This window comes from Melitaea cinxia, chromosome 13 (genome assembly GCF_905220565.1).
Source record: "Melitaea cinxia chromosome 13, ilMelCinx1.1, whole genome shotgun sequence".
NCBI lineage: Eukaryota > Metazoa > Arthropoda > Insecta > Lepidoptera > Nymphalidae > Melitaea > Melitaea cinxia.
In genome coordinates, this window is record NC_059406.1 from 11,012,667 (window position 1) to 11,031,773 (window position 19,107).

Here is a 19,107-nt window from a genome sequence, read left to right on the forward strand (position 1 = left end):
GCACGGTGAGCCCGCCTGGCCGATACGAGTTGTCTTTACTGCTTCTAGCACGACTATTGCTGCACGACATCGCGCGCCAGACCGCCTGCCTCGAGGCCATCCTCGTCGACAAGATGAGCACGGTGAGCCCGCCTGGCCGATACGAGTTGTCTTTACTGCTTCTAGCACGACTATTGCTGCACGACATCGCGCGCCAGACCGCCTGCCTCGAGGCCATCCTCGTCGACAAGATGAGCACGGTGAGCCCGCCTGGCCGATACGAGTTGTCTTTACTGCTTCTAGCACGACTATTGCTGCACGACATCGCGCGCCAGACCGCCTGCCTCGAGGCCATCCTCGTCGACAAGATGAGCACGGTGAGCCCGCCTGGCCGATACGAGTTGTCTTTACTGCTTCTAGCACGACTATTGCTGCACGACATCGCGCGCCAGACCGCCTGCCTCGAGGCCATCCTCGTCGACAAGATGAGCACGGTGAGCCCGCCTGGCCGATACGAGTTGTCTTTACTGCTTCTAGCACGACTATTGCTGCACGACATCGCGCGCCAGACCGCCTGCCTCGAGGCCATCCTCGTCGACAAGATGAGCACGGTGAGCCCGCCTGGCCGATACGAGTTGTCTTTACTGCTTCTAGCACGACTATTGCTGCACGACATCGCGCGCCAGACCGCCTGCCTCGAGGCCATCCTCGTCGACAAGATGAGCACGGTGAGCCCGCCTGGCCGATACGAGTTGTCTTTACTGCTTCTAGCACGACTATTGCTGCACGACATCGCGCGCCAGACCGCCTGCCTCGAGGCCATCCTCGTCGACAAGATGAGCACGGTGAGCCCGCCTGGCCGATACGAGTTGTCTTTACTGCTTCTAGCACGACTATTGCTGCACGACATCGCGCGCCAGACCGCCTGCCTCGAGGCCATCCTCGTCGACAAGATGAGCACGGTGAGCCCGCCTGGCCGATACGAGTTGTCTTTACTGCTTCTAGCACGACTATTGCTGCACGACATCGCGCGCCAGACCGCCTGCCTCGAGGCCATCCTCGTCGACAAGATGAGCACGGTGAGCCCGCCTGGCCGATACGAGTTGTCTTTACTGCTTCTAGCACGACTATTGCTGCACGAAATCGCGCGCCAGACCGCCTGCCTCGAGGCCATCCTCGTCGACAAGATGAGCACGGTGAGCCCGCCTGGCCGATACGAGTTGTCTTTACTGCTTCTAGCACGACTATTGCTGCACGACATCGCGCGCCAGACCGCCTGCCTCGAGGCCATCCTCGTCGACAAGATGAGCACGGTGAGCCCGCCTGGCCGATACGAGTTGTCTTTACTGCTTCTAGCACGACTATTGCTGCACGACATCGCGCGCCAGACCGCCTGCCTCGAGGCCATCCTCGTCGACAAGATGAGCACGGTGAGCCCGCCTGGCCGATACGAGTTGTCTTTACTGCTTCTAGCACGACTATTGCTGCACGACATCGCGCGCCAGACCGCCTGCCTCGAGGCCATCCTCGTCGACAAGATGAGCACGGTGAGCCCGCCTGGCCGATACGAGTTGTCTTTACTGCTTCTAGCACGACTATTGCTGCACGACATCGCGCGCCAGACCGCCTGCCTCGAGGCCATCCTCGTCGACAAGATGAGCACGGTGAGCCCGCCTGGCCGATACGAGTTGTCTTTACTGCTTCTAGCACGACTATTGCTGCACGACATCGCGCGCCAGACCGCCTGCCTCGAGGCCATCCTCGTCGACAAGATGAGCACGGTGAGCCCGCCAAGATTTTTGTAATTACACAATTTAAACCAATACTAGAGTGGAGACCGCGTCTTGGCAAACGCAGTGTGGGACGTCCTCCGGCCCGTTGGACCGACGATCTACGTAAGATTGCCGGTGTAGGCTGGATGAGGAGTGCGGAAGACCGGGATGTGTGGCGCGAACTTGGGGAGGCCTATGTCCAGCAGTGGACTGCGATAGGCTGAAGTGAAACCAATACTATTATTTTTTATAGATGCTACCGAGAATTGTGGAACCCTATAAATTGAATGTTTTTTTATCGTAAATAAATCGTAGAGTGGTACTCGGTAGTAATTAGTCTAACAGTATAGGGAATTCACCATAGAGCCAAAAGGCCCTGGGCGGCAAGCTATGAAGAGCAGCTCAAGCTTAGCATATGTATTCTGCTTTTGTTTTTTTTTATTAATTTTAATTACGGGACGACACACTTTATAGGTGAAGAGTGCTAAATCTTAAAATACGCATTGGCGCCACAAGACGTTTTGGCCAACATTAATTATCAAAATTAACATTTCACAGACGCGCGGAACCCTGGAAGATATCGCAACACTGGATAAAGCCTCAGAAACAGCGTCCAACCGCCTCACAATCATCCGAGCACGCAGCCTGGCACCGCGCCAGGAGGAGCAGATCCTGGAGGGGCACATCCACGAGATCGAGAAGGAAAAGCGCAACCTCACCATCAACCTGCCCACCCTCATCAGGTACAGTGACTGCTCGACAGAGACGCGAATCGGAATCTCTTGAAAGGCGAAATTTTTCTTCCTAAATGATGATTATCAACCAACAAATCACTACTTTTAAACTGTATATAAGTATATAATAGTACATTACGAGTGATGTAAATATTTATTATAATATACGAATCACTTGTAACACCCTATTTATCAATTCCAGGGCGACGTCAGACGACGATCTACTGTCAACAACAGACCACGACGGCGAGTTCGGAAGCACTGATGACGTCAGCACGGGCGCGTCCTCACTGCGATCCCAGCGTCTACTTCACCGACAGCTATCCTCCGACGACCCCATCATGGTGTGAATTAGGGATGTCAAGATCAAGATTCAGCCTGCAATATCCCACTGCTTGGGATCGGAGCTTGATTTACGCTGCTCAACTGCGGGTTGATTGGATTAGGAATGTATCGGTGGTCATTTATCGGAACCGAAGACGGAGTTTTTAAATTTGCTGCATTGGAGTTAGAACCGGAGTCGGAAGCAGTTAAGGAGTAGTTAACGGAGTTGTAGATTAGGCCAGTGAACTAAAAACTTATTCACATGCTACCAGGCTGTTGATTTAAGGGGGTAGAATTTTCTATATTCATTTCCACTTTTCCCTACAATAAGGGATTATTTCCGATAGAAATATGTTTTTCTCTATTGTACTCCATTCAGTAAACTTTTTATTTTGATAAATTTCTCAAGAACTACATGTTTCCCGAATCCAACCTTTGATTAAAACGTCCGACTCAAGAGTTTCGGATCCGAAGGTGTATTAATTGTCGGTAGTTCCGGCTTATCAGAGTTGGAGTCGAAGCTCCATAACATCCCTAGTGTGAATTTATATATGTGTGTGTACTCGCGTTACGACGCTTATGACCTACGTACCTTCTAGTAGCTGGTTAAGAATAGTACGATTGTTGCTCTATAACGCCATTTTTATGCGTCTGCCAAACTATCGCTGAATTAAATTATTAGTACCGATAATCACCGCCGTATAGATTTTGACGCCAATTTCTATGTATAAATTATATTTGACAATCGGCAGGCGATCAATCGATATCTTAAGTAAAACGTAAATGATTTGAAGTACTTGGCCATAACTTTGCGATTGCCATAAATGGCTTAACTTTTATCTAATATACCTACTGGTTTACTGCTATCCCCTGATTCTAAGTCGCGGCTTGTTGTGACTTTCTTAAATGCTTAGGTATCTATACATAAAGGCCTACCACTATCCCTTTTGCGTTCTTAAGTGTCTTTTAGTAACTATGATTGGATATGATTAGAAGTATCGATAGTTACGTTTTTGACTGCCAAATAAAAAGCAAATATAACTAAGTTCAGTTTAAAGTATTTATTATATCTTGCCATGATACTTAATATTTACAAAATATTATGAATAATTTTTCAATAAACTTTTACTATTTAAACATTGAAAAACAGGTTTGAAAAAATTATAATTTTTTTCTTAATATGTATCGAATTTATCATAATATTATGAATTATTATTAACATGTTTTTAAATTATGTAGTTTTCAAACAAGTTCTAAGTTATTAAACGATATTTTGACAAACATGAGAATAAAGAATCAAAGGATAACAACAAACAATAAAACATACTTTATGGTGAGACACGTGTTTCTTACGCGACTACTAATTTTAAATACGTAATTCAGTGTTTTAATGCATCAATGTTTAATACTCCAATTTTTTAAAATTTTAGCCAAACATTTTAGACTTTTACTTAAAAAAAAATGCATTTTAAGAATAACTTTTTAATGATAATAATATAATAGAAATTTTATAGAATATTGATTGTTAAGTTTTAAAATCTGGTAAGAATTAAAAAAGGACAAAAACGACATTTATGATGTTAACAAAATTTAAATATAAGTTTTTAAGGTACAAAAAAAAAAAATATTGTTTTTATTTGAATATATATTTAATTCACCATTTTTAAAACACAACATGCAAATCTCTTGTTTATGCAATAATGAAACAAAAATGATTGAATTTTATTGTTGATTTAAGTTAAATTATGTTGACAAACATAATGTTATCAAACAATAAACATGTAGTTTAGTTAAACTACTAAGCATTTATTGACGGATCCACTCTTATTTATAAGCTTTACTCGTACAGGTGAATTGCGAGATGACATGATTGTAAGACAATGTATCGCATTCGATATCTGTGTTGTTAAAATGTTCTGTATGTGATTACATATTTAATAATTTCAACAATTGATTAAGTATTGTGATAAAAAATTAAATATTTCTAGAAATAAATACAACATACAGTCTAGATTATTTACTTAAACATATTTTAACTACTAGAAGCTTTAGAGAACATCTTCTGACTTAAATTTTGTAATAAGACATCACAAATATGATAAAAAGTAAATACTATTTTTTGAAAGATCAAAAGTATTCCATGAATATGTTAGTGTATATAGGGTTTTAACATAAATGAAATGTTAGGAACATTTAATATTAATTTTATGCATGGTATATCTGTTAGTGTTACCGATCGTACCTTGCTTATATTTTATTCGTTTCATAATCTAAAAGACTGTCTATTGTTAAGCTATTGAATTTATTGTTAAGTCACAAAAGTTTTATGTGCTTTTAATTAGTTACTATATTTATACTTACGATTCAAACAACGAATATCTCTGTGAAATGTAACTTTATCTGCAAAGCATATTTGTAGCATTAAGTTATGAATTGATATTGCATGATCAAAAACTCACCATAATAAAATATGTCACTGATTTTATTACTAATTTTACCATGTTTTACTTGAATCTCATTTATTAAATAAACCATTTTTATGTATATCAATTACGTAAAGAAAAATCATAAATAGTTCTACTTAATTTGAAGTATGTTGCTGGATTTTTTAAATTGTATTTGAATAAGTTTATCTTTTGGGGGTTGTGTCACAGTACAGTTACTGTACTTTCTGTGCCTTCAAATTCTTTGCTTTCAGCAAACAGCAGTTCATGTGTATAGTTGTTTAGATAATGTTGTATTTACTAAATGTTAACTATCTTAACATATTATGTATATTACAGATTTCTAGATTTAAGTATTGGTTAACCACTTCAAAAATCTCTAAAACAATATTTTATATATAATATACCTTTGAAATATTTACTAAGGATCATAGAAACTTATAGCTTATATTGTATGTTGTAGGTTTTTGATAATTGTGCATTGTGGCTCTATCTTAGGATTATAAAAATTACAAGTCCATGTAGATAAAATGAAAATTTCCTTGTAAAATTTTTGTAAATAATTATTAGTCTAACAATTTAGTTACTACTTTATTAAAACATATACAAATTTGTTTTAAGTTGATTAACATTTAGAATGTTTTACGATTAATGGTTAGAGTTTTGGAATTGGTGCCTAAATTGATTTACTAAACACAGCTGTTTTACCTTCATAAATGCAAACAAGTTGAATTTTTCACCGTCTTAACGAATGTCAAACAACTTTTGATAAGATATTAATTTGATATTTTGTAATTTATTTAAAAAAAATGAAGGCAGTGATTTGATTTATTACAGTAAATTATAATTTGAGTTTGTTCTAAGGACCAATATGATGCTTTTCATTTATATTTTTAAATGTCCGTCTCCAAAATGACTAAAGATTTTTTCCTTGAATCTAACAATGTAATTTGTAATATATTATTAATATGTATATTTATCCTTTTTGATTTAGGGGTCCTGTAATGTGTCAATATAATATAATGATTTTAATAAAATGTAACCAAAATATTAAAGTGTATACAAATTATGGTAAAAAAATAAACAATTGCTGTGGATAATTATCTTTTATTGTCTTTTAAATGTCCACTGGCTCACCTTGCTGGCACATCTGCCATGGCAGCTGTCCTATGGGGCATGTGGACCATGCATGTTTTTCAGAAGATATTTGCCAAATGCCATATTTTTGATTACTTGTGTCTACAACGGGCTTTTCTTTTTCCACTGTATTGACTTCTAGCACTTCATTGTCATTAACGACAATTAATTCATCAATAACTTCTAGTTGTTTAATATCGTCCACTGTGTAAATTTTTGTAGACATCATTGGAAATACTTCTGGAGATGCAACTACTTTAGCCAATCTGCATATTTTATTTATTGCAGATTTCGGAAGTCGAGGTTGCACTAAGTTAAGTAAATCTTGAATGAAATATGTCAGATTAGGATTGTAAGCTGATATTATTGGCTTAATAAAGTTTATATTTGTTATTTCCTTTGGTACAGGTTTACGTAAATCTATAAGTAGACATTTCTTTTTATTTGGAAACCAATGATAGAACAGTGAGTATAAATCCTTTTTATCTTTTACACTCAAAACTCCCGTTTCTAATCTGGAATTGGAATTTATCTTGTAAACTTATATGTATATAACACAGCACTTAAATTCTAAAATTAATAATTGTTATTGGTATTTTTAATCACAATTAATGTACACAAAGTAAAAGAACTGACACTAATTATAAGATAATAAAACTGAGAAAGAGTAGTATACAAATGTATAATAGGTCGGGTAAAAGTATTTTCGTATTTTCTATTAAAAAGTTGCAATAAAATCTTTTTGGTTATATTCAAATAGCCAAAAATGTTAAAACACAAGTATTAAAACTCAATGAAATGAAAACAGTGCTATTTTTAACACTGAATTACAATAGAAGACTTATTTATGTTCCTCTTTTTGTCAAATAATGAATCATTTATATGTATGGAAATAATATATAGCAATAGCTTAATTTGTAAAAGAACTGAAAATTTGATTAAATCAGCAGTCAGTCAGTCAGTGAGTCAGTTCAGCCTAATTAAATCAGCACCAGTAAAATATTAGTTTTATTACTTACTCATATAATTTTTCCATAAATATTTGGTTTTTCTTCCAAGCTTTTAATATAATGGACACCCACTGTGCAGCAAGTCTACTCTTTCTATCACTATTTGTCTGCGTTAGTTTTATCAACTCTAATACAAAGTTAAGCAATAAATCATTTTTGTGAAGAAAATTTAACAGTCCTTCAAAACATTGTACATATTGCTTACAGAGACTTTTTGTACACTCAGAATTAAAATTGTCTAGAATATTGTGTAATTCTACTGATAAAAATAAAGAGTCATCAGCCATCAGTACTTTATTAACAAACCTCGATGCTAGCTCATTACTCAAAATTTTCTTACACTTTGAATTCATTGTTTCAATTAGATAATTAATAGACACTAATTTTAAGTTAGCAAAATCAATATTGTTATTAAATAATTCTCTGGCATCATTTATTAAGGAGTCTCTTAAAGTGCCGTCTGTTATATCAGAGACATGTTTTATATTACATTTTGAATGAGAACAAATGCTCAGAGAAATACAAAAATTAATAAGAGCTCCAATTTTATCTTCTATATCGCTATTATCTTGTAACTTCCCGACTATTAAATTATCAAAATTTTGTTTATTCTTCTCCCAATAATTTACTTGAAGCCACTCTAAGCTAGTGAGGGTTGCTTCCCGCAATAAATCTAAAGGCGGTAGTCGGTCACTATGGGCTGTATCGTGTCGTAGTTCTATAATCCAATCTGGGATACCTGAATTCTTTGCAGCTTGATACAATGTGAGACCTTTTGCAGAGTCTGAATCTAGCATATGATTTACAAATCGCATTAGTGCCGATGAGTAAGCTAATCGTAATATATGATCGCTACGTATATCTGTGTTATTGCTTAAGTCTTGTACATGAACTTCAAGCAAAGTTAACGTTGATTCAATGCCTGAAGGCAAAGAAGGACACCTGGCCTTCCAGACTAATAAATGATTTAGAGCGTCTTGTTTTGTAGCAAGCACTGAAGGTTCTGCATATACTTTGTCATAAACTTGCTGCCACTCTTGTTTATTAAACCACGGAACCACCTCGCCGCCTTGACTCATTTTTAATTTTTTCTTGTATAGTTATATTCTAATAAAAACTTTTATAACCTAAGAACTCAGGCACAATAAATGAATAAACATTTATTGACAGCATGGAATGACAGTTGATGAGTGGATTTGATCATTTGACACATAGGGCGCGTTCCACTGACCATTCGCAACGCCCGCTACACCCTATCTATCGTTTGTACTTATGAGATCGTGACATATGCGTAGATAAATAATCTGGGGTTGAATTCAACTCCGTGGTAGACAAGTCATTAACTAGCTACGGCCAAAGAATAGAACTATCTACCAGCGGCTGTGTTTCAGGAAAACTATAACCTAGGGATCTTTAGGTCGCGAGTGAATATGCTACTTCCGGGGCTCGCCCTGCTGTTAAAAGGTAACACAGAAAAAACAAGCGTTAAAAAATCAAAGATCGATACGCTTGCGCAAAAATACGGGGACGACTCTACCTGCCGTCTGGTGCAATTGCACAATAAAGCGATAGTGCTATTCGAGTGGGGGGAGAAGTCAGCCTTTGCGCAGGCCAGCTCGTGGCTGCAACAGCTGGGTGAATCCTCCGGGGGTGTCCCTGGAAAAATCAGCGTGGACTCTATGAGAGTTGGTTACGATAGAGGTGGCGTATCGGACAGATACAGCTGCCTACTAGCGTCAAGACACCACCAAATCATAGCCTATGAGGACAGGGGGGAGGATCTGGGCTACTTAAAGCCCAGATCACAACCACTTTCACCCCCTGTATGGCCGACTCTCGAGAGGCTGAGGCAAAAAAGAAAATGGAGGGACGACGCGACCCCGAAGATAATTAAAAAGGCGAAGCCCCGACTGATGGCGATAGCAAAGTTCGTCCAGGCTACCATCTCCCCCAAAAGAGGTAAACGACTGTCCCACCTTTCCCCAAAATTGGCGGAAACGAGTGAGCTGCAAATGAAAGCAATAAGCAGATTTACCAAGGACGAAAGTCCGAGGTACTCTCAAGCACCATCAGCCACTCGAACGAGGGCCGACATGGGGCAAGTAACACCACCCAGACTTCGACCAGCATCCACACCACTACAGCATGCGGAAAATGCGCTGGTCGAGTTCCTGGCCATAACAAATGCTAACCGCGAGGTAAGCCTGGCCATATGCAAGAAAATCATGCAGACCTACCAGTACAACCATGAAAAGTTGCTGGAGGTGGAACTCGAAGAAGCCGAAGCAGCCATCTATAATAACGACACCCGGCAAGTCCTCAAGGGCAACATGTCGGGAAGATATATGGCTGCATACAACATCACGTCAGGCTTCGTGGACGCAGTCGAGGACGAGGGACAGAACGACGAGATTCAGACCTTTCACACACCGAAAAGGGACCCGTTGGTGGTGGTGGCCAAGTGCACAAGAGTGATGCTGGGTGATAGGGTGCTCGGGATGGCTAAAACCATCATGAGTGACCCGGACGCCGAAGGCGCTTTCGGGGCTTGGAGGCTACCGCAACTGAGATGGACAAACGGGGTACCCGGATGCGGCAAGACAACTCACATAGTCAGGAACTTCGATGAGGACGGCGAAGTCGTAGTCACAACCACGATCGAGGCAGCGAAAGACCTTAAAGAGAAGCGGGCGCACCGCTACGGCAATAAGGCCAAAACGAAAGTGCACACAATGGCGTCCATACTGGCAAATGGTTTTCGTGAGGGCGTTAAGATAAGCCGATTAACGGTAGACGAAGCTCTTATGAACCATTTCGGAGCCATAGTCATGGCTGCCCGGTTATCGGCAGCAGAAGAGGTGGTCCTCATCGGAGACGTAAACCAGCTGCCGTACATCGACAGGGAAAACCTGTTCGAGATGCGGTACAGCAGACCTTACCTGATAGTAGGTATCTCATGCGAGCTGTCCTGCACGCATCGAAACCCAAAAGACGTGCTTTCGCCATCAGTGAGGTGTACGACGGGATCTACAGCTCGAGCCCGATCATCCACTCGTTGCGCATGGAAGGATTCACCGACTCACGAATACCAGCAGAACAGGACCGGACCCTGTACCTGACTTTCACGCAAGAGGAGAAGAAGGCGTTGATAGGTCGAGGATACGGAGCTGGGGAGGGGTCGAGAATCCTGACCATTCATGAGGCGCAGGGACAGACGAGTGAAAACGTCATTGTTATCCAGACGAGGGCGGAGAGGCTTCGAATCCATGATAGTGTCTCGCACGCGGTGGTCGCGGTGACTAGACACACTAACCCCTGTGTCTATTACACCGACGACAAGGACGACGCAATTGGCCACTTCGTCAGAAGGGCGGTGGAGGCTAACCGTAGGCAAATTCTCGAGCACAGCCTCAAAATGGCGATCTATAATAGGGATGCGAATGTTATTGAGGATGTGCTCGCGAAACTGGCGGCGGGCGCTGGTTTAGAAAAATGAGAGTGGCCGTCGACATGCATTATAAAATTAATGGAGCATGTAGAAAAAAAAAAAAAAAAAAACCATAATCGTAAGTGATTATTCTAGTTATTGTTATTTAATTTAATTCTAATAATTATTCTAATTATTATTATTATATAATTATATATATCTCTCACGGTCAGTTTTGGACTCACCATCGAAATAGAGAAAATAAGCTTTAGTTCGTAATTCGAATGCAATGTTGAAAATAATACGCCTCAATACTTGAAAATTAAAATTTAAATAAAAAAAGGCATGGGCACTCAAGAGCCTATGGATGTTAAAATTTAAATAAAAAAAAAGAGTGTTACCAGTAATTCTTATTACCATTAGCCCAAAATGCGGGTAAGTAAATTGTAGGCAATCATAGAAAAATAATTAAGTAGAAAGTGGACATCATTATTGTGTTTTTTTTTATCGTGTGATTTTATGTTTTACCTAAATTGAAATCAATTTGAATTTTTAACTCGTTTGTGTCTGTTTAAATTTGTAAATTAACTACTCATATTTTACTACTAAATATCATGATTTTAGGTTTCGAACAAATATTTTAATAGGAGATAGATAGAATAGGTAGCTGCTGTACGACTGAGCCGAAATGAACTACACCGACAGCCATCCTCATCTAATGTGGTTTGTTCAAACCATTTTGATAAAGCTGACATGTACGGTACTAAACGAGGACTTCGCAGAGTACCATCACATATATACTACTAATTACTACTACGTATTTTAATGTTGTATTTTTTGTTCTAGGACCTACCGGCTGAGTCTAAAATCAGTCGTTAACCAAGATTCAATCTTTGATACACCTAGAAAACATAAACTAAGAGAAAAGTAAAGAAAAAAAGGAACTTTATTTTAAAAAAAAAATGTAAAAAAATTAAATCATTACAGCAACGAGTTAGACGTCTTTAAAACAGGAACTTGCCCTTCAGAGGAATCATCAATTACTTAAAAATGCAATTTTCATTTACACAGATTTATATAATTCATTAAATAAAAACATGGCTGCAATAGATTTATTTAACAATTTGAAGCGAAAAAAGGAGTAAATATATTTAAAACTATAAACAGATTTTTATTTTCGCATACTCATTTTACCTATATTAAATTAATTGTGTTAATAAAATTTTCAGGGACTTTTTTTAAAAAGTGTCAACACTTCACTCACTCACACATATATAAAAAAGTGGCTTCACTTTTTTGTTCTAAGTGCGTTATCTATTTTTTACTTGATCTATGGCTACTTCTAGGTAAGCGTGCTCCATCTTTGACCGCATTTTCACATAATTATCATCAGATGAAATAGTGATCAAACGCAAGCCTATCATTGTATAAAAAAAAAACTAGCTGACCCGGCAAACGTTTTCTTGCCACTAAACGCTATTAAAAATACGGTTTAGTGGTAGAAGGGTGAAAATTTAATTTTGTATGGATTTTTAAATGAATCATAACTAAATAAAAATATAAAATTTTGTCAAAAAAATTGAAAAATATATTTAGGAGTTATATGTACCCTTATTATTTAGGGGTATAAAAATAGATTTTGGCCGACTTTCAGACCTATCAATATGCACACAAAATTTCATAAAAATCGGTCCAGCCGTTTCGGAGGAGTTTGACAAACACCGCGACACGAGAATTATATATATTAGATGATAAAAATAGAAATCCATATTTTTTCTTTAATATATCGATATCATCGACCTATTATTACGAACGCTGCCCTCTTACGGACTCGGTTAATATGTGGTCTAAGCGTAACTTTACTGTCGAGTATGCTTAGGTATATTTCTTTTTGCCGACGGATTGGATTGGAGTACCGAATAGGGTGATAGTACCGGGTCGACTTTGTTTTCAGAAGACGTGATTTGGATGTTCGACGAAATGCACAGCAATGGCAACTCTTGGCTCGGTGTTGACTTCGGTTCTAAATTTCCTGAACCACCTTCCGAGAGCGGTGATTGCGGATTGTCACGCTTGACGGAGCGTCCTGATAAGTAGATTGTTGTGTCGTCGACGAATGTACAGGCATGTCAATCGTGTATAACGAGTAGAAAAGCGGTAAGAGCACCGAGCCCTGAGGGACTCCGGCGCGGAGTAGACGGCAAGACAGAGTGCCATCGACTCGATATCAGAAATTACGATTTGATAAGAAGTATCGTATGATGCGCACGAGTCTATCTGGCAATTCTAACTGGTAGAGCTTGTAGATCAAGCCGACAAGCTAGTTTGTCCAATACTATAGCAACATTGAAGATTAGCCTCCGTTATGAGGGTTCGGGACGTAGCGAATCTCGCTAGAATTTGTTCGCTGTTTGCTCGCTGATGAACGAATGTCGCGATTGGTTAAAATACTAATTTTTGATGTATATTTTAATAAATTATTCATTAACTATTCATTACCCTCTGATCATCATCATCATTTCAGCCGATCACAGTCCACTGCTGGACATAGGCCTCCATAAGTTCACGCTAAAAATGGCGTTATACCATTATAGACCATTTATTGATATCGAGCAAAAATAGGCAAAATGGCGTTTTTGGTATGGGAGCCTCCCTTAAATATTTATTTTATTTTAATTTCATTATTTATTACTAAAGTAAAAATACAACTGAGTATTTTATGAATATTTCAAGTGCCTACCTGTTGCCTGTGTTGATATCGAGCAAAAAAGGGCCAAATTATCGCGTAGTTTGTTGTATGGAAGCCCACAATTAAATATTTATTTTATTTTGTTTTTAGTACATATTTGCTGTCATAGCGGTAACAAAAAAACATACTATACAGCCTACAGGTGAGACAGACAGACGGACGGACGGACGGACGGAGGGACGGACGGACGAACGGTCAAGAGCGAAGTCTTAGTAATAGGGTCCCATTTTACCCTTTGAGCACAGAACCCTAAAAAAGTACGAGGACTTTTTTTTACGTAGAACGTGGTCTATAACACCTACAGAACCGCCAACACCTAAACGATTTCAGCATTTTTGAAATTCAAACTCTAACGGGGGTGTTGTTTAACAGACTTTTTGGAATGCTTTTGAAGTTACGCTTTTTTTCCAGGGCTCAGTTAGGCACTGCCTGATCGAGAGCTCTGAGAGCAGTCTGATAGTTCTAGCCAGTGTTGTTCTAGCGCATGAAAGAAAAACATAATACATTTTTATCATTCTAATTTCTTCTAGTTCAAACTAGGTATAGTTCGCGTCATGTAAAAAGAACGCTGGCCTTGAAGCTGCGCAGAAGCGATTTATCGGTCTATTTGGTGGTACGGGGTAGGGGGACGGGAGTGTTTATCACTGTCGCATGCTTGCCGGTGTGCTATTGGTTGACAGCGGTTGACAGTTCGACGTCGACTCAAATTATTATCGCGCACAAAAGTTTTAAATTACAAAATTCTCCATTTACTATTTATTTCACTAAAAAACAATTATCAGTTTATCATTTAAAACACATAAAAACTATTAAGATACGAATATCGAGAGTACAGATAATTATTATTTTTGAATACGACATTTCGATAACTAAAAAATTTGTTATTGCTTTTGTTTAAAAAAAAATTGTGATTTTGTAAAGTGATAATTATTATACTTATTTAGTCCGAATTATTCGCACTTGTATTTCTAGTATTTTTTAATGTACCTACCAATAACCATTATACGAAGCCGCGAGTGAAAGCCTAATTAAAAAATAAAACAGTAGTACTTGTGCGCGAGTATACCCATGCGCAAACGTACCCCCTCCAGTTTCTTTCAGCGTTCTTTTTACATGACGCGAACTATACTCACCGTTAACGACTCGTTTAAGCATCATCCTTTCGTATGTTATTGTGTAAAGTTTAGGAATTTAAATAGTTCGGGTAGTGTACAAAAATTATGTGTGTGATATTTTAATTTTAAACGCGATCGTAATTGGCCTTAATGATTATATTTCATTCTTGTTTTATTTTATAAATTTTTCTATGCACACAGCATACCATCTATACAATTTTTTTACTAATTTCAATTTTTTTACTAAATGCATACGGTACATATACCCAAATTACATTTTTAACCGACTTCAAAAAAAGGAGGAGGTTACTCAATTCGACCGTATATATATATATATATTTTTTATGTATGTTCGGGGATAACTTCTTCGTTTATGAACCGATTTTGATAATTCTTTTTTTGTTGGAAAGGAGATATCCATAGTTTGGTACCATGATAAGGAAACCAAGATCTGATGATGGGATCCCAGAGAAATCGAGGGAAACTTTCAAAAATCGTAAGGGTGACTAGTAAATTTAATCATGTTTTCATTAAGTACTATAAAGCACTACTTTTTAATAAAGGTCTGTCTGTAAGTACAATGTTTTGACATATCTAATAATATTTTTTGTACTTGTTTGTTGTGTGTATGTTGTTTGTATTTGTTATTGTAGCCAAGTTGTATTTGTATTGTATTTACTTGGCACCAACTTCAAAATTATAAAATATTTATTTAATCATTTCTGATTAACTAAATGAAAATACGAATTACTTTGTACTAAGTAAATTTATTTTTCACTTTTTAGTTTCCTGTTTGAAGTCGGTTTTTTTTTTGTTAAAAATTATTTACAATTTTTGTCAGTTTTTTTTTTAATTCTACTCGGATGATGTCGCGAGCACAGCTAGTAAATAAATAAAATAATAGGCCGTAAAACAGAATGTCTTGATAAAAAAATAATTGTATGAATTCATACTAATAGTACATAATAGCGTAATTAACTGTTGATAATTAATGAGTGTATGAGATTTTTCATTCATTGTAGCCACCTAAATATTCAAACTGTATACTTAAATACATTTAGACTAAACACTAAAACTAAATTAAAGGTTTGTGGATAAGATAAAAATGAAAAGAAAGTATAAGAGAGTAATTTTTTTATTAAAAGTTTGATACCAAAGCAAATGCATATTGTATGCAGTTAAAACACCGAAAATGACGATTGATTGAATTTTTTCATTATTATTTTAGTTTAATTTCAGACATAAATATAAAATGTCGTTATATTATTACAATAAATATACCAATTAAAATTAAGTTTGTCCTCTTAAAAAATAAATAAAAAAATAAAAAGTAGTAGTAAAATTAAAATTGACAAAATATATGTATTGTTTATCAATTATGCTTTAAATTTTCGTGTTCATTTTAACTACTTACCATATTGACATAAATTTTACTGCGCATTTTACTAAGGTCTCAGACACAGACGACAATTAAAAAGCATATAAAAAAGTTTTTTCATAAGTAAATAATAAATAAAATACTATCCGGAAAAAAGAGTTACTAACATGACTCTTTGTCATAAGAACAAAAATGAAAGTTTCGGTAATAAGTCACGTCGGTATCATTCAGCCAAATTACGGCGACGACGAGCTAAAAGAACATAGGCGTCGGGTCGCGTTCGCGTGACTCGTACTACATATACAGTTTACACATAGAAAGGAACGTCAGGAAAAAACTACACCTTTTTGATATAAAAGAGTAATCTTATTACGTACCATAATAAATATCTATCAATATATACTCTCGATCAACAAATATAATTTAATATAGGCAATAATATATATAATACGAATTTTTAAATCTATCAACATTATCACAATACGAGTTTCGACGACATTATGCCGTCTAATATAAATTACGGTTCGTTTGTAACACTTTACTATTTACAAACATCGCTCGCCACCCCGCCCCCCCCCCGTCTCGCTCGCGGTCGCGCGCTCATAAGTCGACCGAGTCCAAGTCCTGGCGCGGCGCGCGCGGCGAGGGCGGCGAGGGCGGTGAGTGCGGCGAGGGCGGCGAGGGCGGCGACGCGGACTGCTCGGGCGAGGAGCAGCCGGGCGGCGGCGTGGAGGCGCGCGGGTGGAACTTGCCCGGCAGCGCCGCCAGCGCCGACAGCGCGGCGTCCGCGTGCGGGATGCGGCGCATGATCTTGCCGGACGTGATGAGGCGGCCGAAGCCCTCCTGGTGCGCGAAGGCGTAGCCCGAGCGCACGGAGCGGCGCGCGCGGCGCGCGGACGGCGTGCGCGGCGCGGGCGCGGCGGCGGCGCGGCGCCAGCGCGTGCGCGCGCGCAGGCGCTCCGCCAGCGTGGGCCGGCGCCGCGCCCACGCCAGCCGCCACGACACCACCGGCACCATCAGGATCATCGTCTGCGGACGAAGCACCGCTTGACACACTGAGGCCCCGGCCCGCCCCGCGCACGGCAGGATACGTCACGGGAAACACCTCAACCGTACTGAAGACCGCAGCTAAATAGTATTGCTCTTAAGTTGTGTTGTGTTCCTGCGGTGAGTGAGGTGGCCAGAGTTCTTGAGGGGGGTCGGGGGTGGGGTCGGCGACTCGCTTGCGATGGCTACTGGCGTTACAAATGTCGATAGGCTACCGTGACCGCTTATGATCAGGTGGGTCAGCTTGTTTACTGACATAGTCGTAAAAAATATATCCATGACAAATTAACACAAACTATTTTTTATTTGATAATCTCGTCGATTGATCAATTTTAAAATCCGCTTTAAACTGAAGCTAAAATGAGTGGCGAAAAAATCTCTACACCCTTCATATAAAATATGTTTAGGAAATCGAATCGTTACTTTAAATTTTTTTATATTTTAAGACCAATCTGACATTGGTAGTGTGCAGAAAAGTAACGTAAGCCACTACAAATTAAAATTTTGCAACGATATTATTTATGCTTCAAATTAAAGTAAAATTCTGATCTGAAAAAACATCTGTTGTTTAGGTTCTATAGTTGGGGTGCATCGCGAGGCCCCTGTATTTCCAATCCATAGGCGAGAGCCCACTTCAAACTAGCTTGGTTACCTTGACCACTGGCAGTATGACGGACAATGCCAGCTTACTATTATGATATCACCAATAATAATTAGAACATGGACACTGGACTCACCGTGAGCACGGCGGTGAACCAGAAAGTGGCCTGCGTGAGCGCCACCGTGAGCGAGCCCACGTAGGGGCCGCGGATCACGTAGTTGTAGAAGTAGTCCAGCACGAAGTACGACACCAACGAGCCCCAGATTGTGATATGATTGAACACCGTCCAGTACGTCGTGTCCAGTGCGATCTACGACACACAATTACAACAAATATAATATAATTACTTTTGATATAATTTTGTTCTCTTCTCTATTTTATCTCGTTTAGAAATATTGAAACCTCACCTGTGTAGTGTTGTCAATTATCAATATCGTAGCCACTACACTCCCTAAAAGCATGTGATCGGACAAAATCTTGCCGTCTGGCGCCAAACCATCCTTGTAAGTACCTGTAAAGTTATAAATGAAACAAATATAATACTAAGAAATACTATTATAAAATATTATTATTTGTAGTATTGTAATCTAATGAAGTGTTGTTACATAATTTTGCTGTCGTCGCCCATAATTATGAACATACCACAAATTTTTACTATTCGTAAGTCAGTACAACGACGGTTTTTCTTACTGTATTCAATAAGACAATCGCTTCCCTGTTATCGTCGATTTGCTTTAGATCATTGTCTTTTAAAAGACAATCAGGTATTCGTAGATGACATCAGAGTTGATCCTGATTCATCATTAATTCAAAAGTTCGTTAAGTTCGTATGATATCTAGTCAGTCCCGAGTGTGGCTCAGGCTGCGCTCACCGTACGGAATGAGGAACAAGACGAGCGAGGTGAAGCAGCCGTGCAGCGTGGACTTGATGAACTCGGTCTTGTTGAAGAGCTGGCTGGTGTGCCCGGGCGCGTACAGCTTGGGGAACTGCAGCGACGTGGCGTCCGACACGTCCTGCTCGAACACGCCCAGCGCCAGCACCGGCAGCGACGTGTAGAACAGGTTGTACACCGAGATGAACATCTCGTCGAACACCGTCTGAAAGAAGACATTTCTTTTTTTTGATTTTTCAGATCACTTATAAGCTTACCAACTACTGAACTTCCTTTAGGTTTTATGAAATATGTTTGATACTTCGCAATCCTTGAGCAAGGTAAGGGTCATAAAATTTGTGCGACTTTTTTTATACTACTGGGGTGGCAAACTCTGGAGGGGCCGACTGGGGTAGACCTCAATGTTACAGAAGACCACAGTTAAATAATACTGCTCTCAAACACTGTTGTCTTCCTATACGGTAAAGTAAGCTGAGTAAGGTAGCCAGAGCTCCTGA

At 39.1% G+C, this 19,107-nt stretch overlaps 3 protein-coding genes across 3 annotated transcripts in view; 1 reads left to right on the forward strand and 2 right to left on the reverse strand.

Annotated features, from left to right (window-relative positions):
• LOC123658897 (unconventional myosin-IXAa-like) overlaps positions 1–3,255 on the forward strand; it is a 41,201-nt gene extending 37,946 nt beyond the window's left edge. The window contains 2 exon segments of the mRNA XM_045594187.1: positions 2,310–2,494; positions 2,688–3,255. Of these exon segments, the coding sequence (XP_045450143.1) occupies positions 2,310–2,494; positions 2,688–2,835 (333 nt within the window). The 3' untranslated portion in view covers positions 2,836–3,255.
• A 3,085-nt stretch (positions 3,256–6,340) lies between these two features.
• Positions 6,341–8,578, reverse strand: LOC123658828. Its single transcript, XM_045594126.1, has 2 exons — positions 7,410–8,578; positions 6,341–6,905 (listed from the first exon to the last, which is right to left on the reverse strand). The coding sequence occupies exons 1-2, from the start codon at positions 8,477–8,479 to the stop codon at positions 6,371–6,373; spliced, it is 1,605 nt and encodes a 534-aa protein (XP_045450082.1). The 5' UTR covers positions 8,480–8,578; the 3' UTR covers positions 6,341–6,370.
• An 8,091-nt stretch (positions 8,579–16,669) lies between these two features.
• The window catches only part of LOC123658898 (probable phospholipid-transporting ATPase IM), a 41,009-nt gene continuing 38,571 nt past the window's right edge, over positions 16,670–19,107 (reverse strand). The window contains exons 20-23 of the mRNA XM_045594188.1: positions 18,590–18,815; positions 18,125–18,228; positions 17,854–18,027; positions 16,670–17,098 (exon numbers count right to left, since the gene is read on the reverse strand). Of these exons, the coding sequence (XP_045450144.1) occupies positions 16,670–17,098; positions 17,854–18,027; positions 18,125–18,228; positions 18,590–18,815 (933 nt within the window). The remainder of the gene's footprint in view (positions 17,099–17,853; positions 18,028–18,124; positions 18,229–18,589; positions 18,816–19,107) is intronic.

What these genes read in the sequence shown, in the direction of transcription:
- LOC123658828 (XM_045594126.1), bottom strand. Translation starts at nt 8,479, where the DNA reads ATGAGTCAAGGCGGCGAGGTGGTTCCGTGGTTTAATAAACAAGAGTGG. An exon ending in TTTATGGAAAAATTATATGA is followed by an intron (nt 6,906 to 7,409) that starts GTAAGTAATAAA and finishes TTCCAATTCCAG; the next exon opens with ATTAGAAACGGGAGTTTTGA.